At 48.6% G+C, this 7,481-nt stretch overlaps 1 protein-coding gene across 1 annotated transcript; it reads right to left on the bottom strand.

The window, feature by feature from the left end:
- Positions 1-1,252: 1,252 nt before the first annotated feature.
- Positions 1,253-4,896, bottom strand: LOC104625044 (PH and SEC7 domain-containing protein 3-like; the record flags this gene model as incomplete). The annotated part of the gene is made up of 3 exons (XM_010292571.1): positions 4,697-4,896; positions 4,509-4,589; positions 1,253-1,365 (listed from the first exon to the last, which is right to left on the bottom strand). Coding segments are annotated over exons 1-3 (355 nt in total), but the record flags the coding sequence as incomplete, so codon positions are not given.
- Positions 4,897-7,481: the final 2,585 nt, after the last annotated feature.

Raw genomic sequence — 7,481 nt, 5'->3', positions numbered from 1 at the left:
TCCACCAGTACCCCCAAGTTCTTCTCAGCAGAGCTCTCGATCCCTTCATCCCTCAGCCTATATTGATACCAGGGGTTGCCCTGACCCAGGTGCAGGATCCTGCACTTGCCCTTGTTGAACACAGGTCCATTCCTTGAGCTTGTCCAGGTCCCTCTGGATGATATCCCATCCCTTGTCAATGACTTGACATGCAAGTCATTATTTCAGTCTGGACATGACACATCTATTCTAGCTGACTGCCTGCGGTGTCTTGAAACAAGAAAGGTGTTAGGAAGAGGACTGAGACACCATGGGAGCAGATCCTGTCTTACTGCTGCCTATTCCCTTCCCTGGCGTGTGAGCCAGTAAAGCTGAACTGGTGCAAAGTGGACAAACATCACCTCACTGCAATGGGGGCAGGCCACAAAGCAAGGGCTAAGGAAGTGTGGGAGTACCTCCAAGTGTAGCAGCTCCTTCTCATTCACACTTGAGACTAAAGGCACAGCTTAGCCTGTGCTTATTTTCTTTCTCGCCCTCCTCCCTTTCTCAGCGTGTGACCAGCCTGCGCTGCAATTACAGGATCGCATGCCTCTGCCGGCATGGCTGGCAGAACACAGCAGCTATGCCAGCGGACAGTTTGTCCTCTTCTCCAATGCCAGATTTCTCAGGTTTGATCTGTGTGCTTGTTTGTTTCCACCATAGATTTCCAAAATGACTGAAAACATTGGCTAGGAGACAGCACTCCGACTGATGTTAGCTAGTCGAGATGAAACTATGCCAGGGTCTGGATAAAGCACCCAAAATTCACCCCCACAACTGGCAAGAACTGGCATGCCTGCTGCCAGTGCATGCAGAGACACAAGCACTGAACGGAGCATGGAAAGCAAAGAGCTTCTCTTCCACCTGAGATGGGACCTATTCTCAGCCACGTATGTGTAGCCAGAGTACAGATACCCACACACGCTGAAAGTCAGCAAGAACCAGAAACCACAGCTGAGAACGTTAAAATCTGGAGATGCTACAGCTGAGGATTTACACTGAGCAGGCCTCAACAGCTTTCCTGACTGGGGATAAATACAGATTTTTTCACTGCCTTACCACAATTACGTTTGGAGAACGTGGAGGGTTTCAGTGCTCACCACAGGCAGTCTCTGAAGTGTGGCACGGCAATTACACACCTTCAGTTCCCAGGCACACACCATACATGCTGTCGAAGGCTGTAACGAAGGAAGAAGGAGGCAGCCAAAGACCTTCGTATCAGAAACAAAGTTACCTTGAGAAGAAATGGTGTTTGGGTTGCACTGGTAGTATCTGCTGGAGAAGTGGATTAAAACTCTCTCTCGTTCCTGAGTTTCTCCGATAAGTGAAAAGGCTTTAAAGAAACTTCTAAAAGAAGAGCAGAAAAAGGTGAAATCAAAGTCTTAAATCTCTTTTTGCCTCACGCAGCTCACAGAGTACATCACCTTACTTCACAGCAAGAAGTACATAAGCACACACCAGACATTTGGTTCTGAGAAGACTTTCTAGAAAAACAGGCTATAATCCTGTTTGCAATTAATCCCATCATGTAACGAAGCAGGAGTTAAATTACCATTGGTCTCAGCCACGGAATATACAAACTAATACAGAATTACACCATTTGAAAGAGCTGTTCTTATTTTTAATAATTTTCTTTGGGGAAGGAACTGGAGCAGGTGTTGTTTATGAATGACAGACATCCACGGTGTTCTCTGTCCTTTTCTAATTGTCTGTCACCCCCGCACCTTTTAATGTTACACTCACTAGTATTCCCACCCAAATCAGAGGAGCTACTCCAGGCGGTGAAGTCAAGCAGGTGCACTGGAGACTCAGACCCCACGCCAAAGGTGTAGTCCTCCTTCTGGAGGGTGACCTATCAGACCAGCCAGGCCACCTTGCAGAGGGCAATGTGACTACCTGACCTGCAGAAAACATCTGGAGAAGAGGGCAGAAGAGTCACAACATCTCCCACTGAGCTTCAACAGTGGGAGGAGCAACCTGGCCCTCCTGGGCTCCTGCTCATGACAGTCCAGAGTGCAGGGCTGGTGCTCACCTTGGCACGTTCATTAGAAACAGCCAGCGAGCCTGTGCAAAGAGGTGGGACGCACACACATCTTCCACTCTTCATCTGACACTTAACTACCCTACCTCTTAACCATGCCGCTATTCTTCCTGCTACAAAAACTCGCCTCACAGCCAAAGAAGAACTTCTGCACTTCCCAAAATCCCCATATCCTGGAGCCAAGAGATGACCTCAGCAGTATCAGCCTACGCTCCTTTGTCAGGATGCTTCTAAGAAAAGCCTGAAAATACAAACCTTCTGCTTCCGAAGCAAGACGGCACACAAAATGAGTGCCTAATACACAATTTTAACACCCAAAATAGACTGAAACTGACACCAGATCTGAGACGTGTGGAATATGTTGGTGGAACACTCACGTCTATCTAGCCTGGACAAATAAACATTAATTTTTTTCTCTTCGATGCAAGATCAGAGATGGGCTGTACCTGCATTGATCTCACACCCATACGGAGTGTGATCTGCCTGGTAATAACTTAATTTTACATGTAATGTATTGCGAATAACCCAATTCACAAGTAGATACAACTGAGTCTTTGCAGGGTTTCTCTTGCCTTCCTACCTCATGTCCCCATGGGACATTTTGACACCTAGCCATCTTTCCCCCTCTTCCAGCGCGGGCTCTTTCCAGTGACATCCCCTGCCCACGCCAGGCATCACTGACCTACACCCTCTCCTCCTCTTCAGCACCTTTACCGCCCTGGAAGCCATCTCAGAGAGGCAACTGATGAAACAACATTTGGTATGTAAACAAGGCAGGTTCTTTGCTCTCAGAGCACAATGCAGCGGCCAAGGGCCACGGGGGCGAGTTTCCGCCCACTGGGAGGATCAGGATGGACTCTGAGAGGGGCTGGAGCAGCGGTCCCACCTCCTCCCCTCCTGCGGTCCCGCAGAGGACACAAGAGATGCACTTGGGAGATGCATGAGCAATGTGAGTCCAGAGTGTGGAAGTAGACGAGGATGACGAAGGACCAATCCTCCCCATGTCCCAGACTTGCCACTGACAGTGATACGCACTGCACAATGGCCTCCCACAGCCTGGGGTAGCACAGGTCTGGGGCTGCCACCTTGGGCTCCAAAATGCTTAACAAACCACAGCTTGTCAGCCAGCCAGCAGCAACAGGGTGGTTACCTCTGGCTCTCTACAAGCCTGAGGGAGCACGCCTCGGCTCCCCAGGCTTCGGGACGATGCTCTGTCTCTGGCCTCTGCTGCATGCTCAGGGCGTGCAGCCAGCAGTTGCTGCAGCTACTCCTGAAACCTCAGCAAACCCCTGATGTGTCTAAGTCCCACATGAGCCAGGGCATATTTTAGAGAAGGTCATGACTATTAATATTAACAGGAGATCTACTGGGAGCAGAGACCTCCTAAATATGTGCCACAAAGCAATTAAGTTTTGGATTTCACAACTTAAAAGATGGGTATATTTAGCATCTTGCTTCAGGGCTGCTGAAACCCGGAATGTGCAGCAGACCTCCCCCGTTGCCCCGGCTGCTCCCACCCTGCGCAGAGTGGGTGTCTCCAATCCCCCGGCCGCAGGCGCGTCTCCCTTCTGCCACCTTCAGCAGGCAGGACTCTGGGCTTTCCTTGGGGTCTGCTACGGTCTCCTGGAGTTAACCCCCTGGAAATGCATTTGCAATAGGACTGGCAAGTGCCTGTGGACCTCCTGGTTTTGTCTCACTAGAAAAAAACTATAACCCACTTAAGTAACCTCAGCCAGATGATCTAAAGCCCCTTTAAATCCCTTTACACACCCAAACACCAGCAACCATGCTAACAGGCCACTGCTACACAAAGTTGGTGTTTTGCCTACTAAGAAAAAAAACCACTGGAAACAAACATTGTTGAGGCCTAATTCCAGTGTAAAAAGGAAGGAAAATTGAAGGGCTGGGTTTTCAAACACCCACGCTGTCAGCTACCAAACTCTCAATGGCATTTTCCACGCGGAAGCTTTTGCTGTTCTGCACATTTTTGGGTGCCTGAGAGGGACGCAGGGAGGAGGGCTGCTGAGCCACATCAAACCCTGGCCCTGGCTTTGTGAACTGCAGCAGGGCAGAGCAAGCTCCAGAGGCCATCAGCCAAAAAGTCTCCACAGCTCAAGGCCCTTCACTCCCCAGCAGCACCTGGCAGACTCCAAGTCCCCTGTTTACCGAGTAACTGGTCATTTTTCTCCATCTCCTCTGCATCAATGACCATCTCTAAGCAGGTCCACCCTAAGATTTCCCTCTCCAGGAAATGCCACTGCTGCAATAGCACTCTGGAGTACAGCAGCATGCCAAGCTAAATAGAAGATAAATGCTCCGTCCCAAAAACGCCCCATATCCCTCTCTTCACCCACTTAAGCACCCACAGGGCAACCGCTTCAATCAGGACAACAGAGCAAACAGCACTGTTACTAAAACAAGAACATAAGGTCTGCAGATGGGCATGTACCTGAGTGAGTAGTCGAGCGTCATGCCTGTGAAGTCAAAAAACTTAAGGTATTCTTCGGCCACAAGCTTGCTGAATTCATTGCTTTAAACAAACACATAAATATGTAAAGGTTATCATTTGAGAGTGAATCCCTCCAGAACCAGCAAGAAGAACAACGTGGCCAAAGGCCTCATATCATCAGCACGTACTTTTTACCCAAATGCTTTGCCACATCGGACCGTTTGAATCTGTCCAGATGGTAGAGGCGTTTAGCCAGGCGCCTGGCTGCTTCCAAATTGCTGCTGCCATTGCTGAGATCATGGCCAGGAGCTCTGGTGGCATCTTTCTCCTGAAGTTTATTGCTCCCCATGGCAGCACTGGAGTTTAACACCACATTCTGCAGTTTAGCATTGCTATGAGACAGAAAGAATATGGAAAGAAGAAAAATAAGGTGACATTACAGTTTCAAGAAGGATTTAATTCCTCTTAGAATAGAAGTCAATTAATGGTACAGAGGCAAGATCACACAATATAGCACGTTCCACTTAATCGAAGGAGCTGTGTAGAACAGGGACGTTTATTTAGCAGTCATCAAAGGTTAAGAGAGTTAAACACAGAGACCCAAATATGGGCTTTCCAGCCCAGAAACACAGTCTGCTCTGCACTCACCTTCTGAGTGTGCTGAGTGTCCACAACTTCACAGTGCTCGCTTCACAGAGAGCTGTTTGCTATTATCAGACTACAACTGCACCTGACAACACTGGCTCCTCATTTGCTTCTTGCACTAGTATTTTTTAACCCAATCACTTGCTTGGCTTGAGGGGATCCCTGTAAAAGTAGGCCATTAGCCGTTTTCCAGGGGAAAATGCAGCGAGCAAGCCAGGGTGTTCACTAGCTCCAAGCTGACTCGGCACAAGTCTCTTCCTCATTCTTCCCCAGTTGTCCTGGAAACAATACAACTCCCCAAATCTAAAATAACATCCGCAGAAGCCTCAGCGGCTTCCGTGCCGCCCATGAGCAGTGGGCATCCCATGGGGATGCACCACTAGAAAAAGCAGGACTCAGAGCAAGGAACCCACTTTGGGGAACAGGAGAGAGACACAAGCCACCGAGGCCAGCCTGGAGAACTGCTTGCTTTCCTCCTCCTCCCTTGCAGTGGCATTAATTTCCCTCACTGGCTGCTCAAAGTCTGGATGTTCACATGGCAATCCCGGGCACTTTACATAAAACATGCATTTATAGATTCCTCCCACCTCTGCTACAGTAGGAAGCTCTGGCTGAGCTGTGTGCCTGCTTTGCTTCTCCCCTCAAAGAGGGGAGAAGAGCCCTCCACACCAGAAAGTGCACCCCCACATACACACCCCTGCCCGCAGGCAGGCTTTTAACTTTGGAAAAGCTTTTCTCTGACACTGGCATGAAAATTCTTGCAAAACCTTAGCTCTGTGTGTGTGTGTGTGTGCGTGTGTGTGACAGCATGTCTATTTAAAAAAAATACTATACAGAAATTCTTCCCTCTAAATCCTCATTTACACAGGGCTAGTGAACAATCAGCACGGGTCATGCACAGGGCAGATATGAGTGGAATGAGTTAAAGATGATTTTAAACACAACACTTCAACATACCATGGTTTCATACACCACTGTAATCTTTGGGCTTGACAAGCCACAGTTAGAAAAACTGATCGCTGCACTCCAATAACAATTATCTAGCCATTTACTGAAATGTCTGCTAGCCACTTATTAACCCCTTGAAGATCCGATTTTCAAATAATGTGAGCTGAAAATAAAAATCTTTGCTATTCTGCATGCCTCCTTCCACACAAATCATCACGTCTGTGCCCTACATCTCTTGCCATGCATCGTTTAAGAGAAGGAGGTGTGTGGTACTCCGACAGGAAGGAGACTTGCCCGTTTCACCTCTACTTTCATATTCCTAGTGCTGCTAGAACATCAGAGTATCACACATCCACACTGTGGATACAACTTTTTTTATGAAGTATCTAGGGAAAAGTCCTCACTACAAGGACGAGGACCATCTGCTGGTCAAACTAAAGGGCAAGAAGGAAATGCACAGACAGTGGAAGCAGGTTCAGGTGTCCTGATAACAGTACAAGGACATTGCCCCGTTGTGTAGGGATAAGGTCAGGAAGGCCTAGGAGAGGCTGGAGCTGAACTTGGCAAGGGATGCAGAGAATAATAAAAAGGGCATCTAAACGTATGTCAGCCAGAAAAGGAAGGTCAAGGAAAGCACACCCTTGTTGATAAGCAAGACTGGCAGACTGGTAAACATGGACAAGGAAGAGGCTGAGGTACTGAATGACTTCTTTGCCTCAGTCTTCACTAGCAGTGTCTCTTCCTACACCGCTCGAGGGGATGGACTGCAAGCTGGGGACTGGAGGAGCAAAGTCCTTCTCATTGTAGAAGATCAAGTTCAAGACCACCTGAGGAAGCTGAACATACATAAGTCTATGGGATCTGATGAGATGCATCCCAGAGTCCTGAGGGAACTGGCTGAGGTAGTTGCCAAGCCACTCTTAATGGTATCTGAAAAGTCACGGCACTCAGGTGAAGATCCTAGAGACTGGAAAAGGGAAACATTGCATCCATTTCTTAAAAAGGGAGCAATAAGGACCCTGGGAACTACTGACCCATCAGCCTCATCTCTGTGCCTAGGAAGATCATGGAGCAAATCCTCCCAGAAGCTATGCTAAGGCACATGGAGGCCCAGGGAGGTGATTTGAGACAGCCAGCATGGCTTCACCAAGGGCAAGTCCTGCCTGACCAACCTACGGGCCTTCTATGATGGAGTGACCACATCAGTGAACAAGGGAAGAGCTACGGATGTCATCGATCTGGCCTTCTGTAAGGCCTCTGACACAGTCCCCCACAACATCCTTCTCTCTAAATTAGGGAGAGATGGATTTGATGGGGGCACTGTTTGGTGGAGGAGTAATTGGTTGGATGGTAGTGGTCCATGGCTCAATGTCCAGATGG

Source organism: Phaethon lepturus, unplaced genomic scaffold (genome assembly GCF_000687285.1).
Source record: "Phaethon lepturus isolate BGI_N335 unplaced genomic scaffold, ASM68728v1 scaffold7888, whole genome shotgun sequence".
Lineage (NCBI taxonomy): Eukaryota > Metazoa > Chordata > Aves > Phaethontiformes > Phaethontidae > Phaethon > Phaethon lepturus.
The sequence above is the reverse complement of the archived record's forward strand: the minus strand, read 5'-3'. Positions and strand labels throughout refer to the sequence as shown.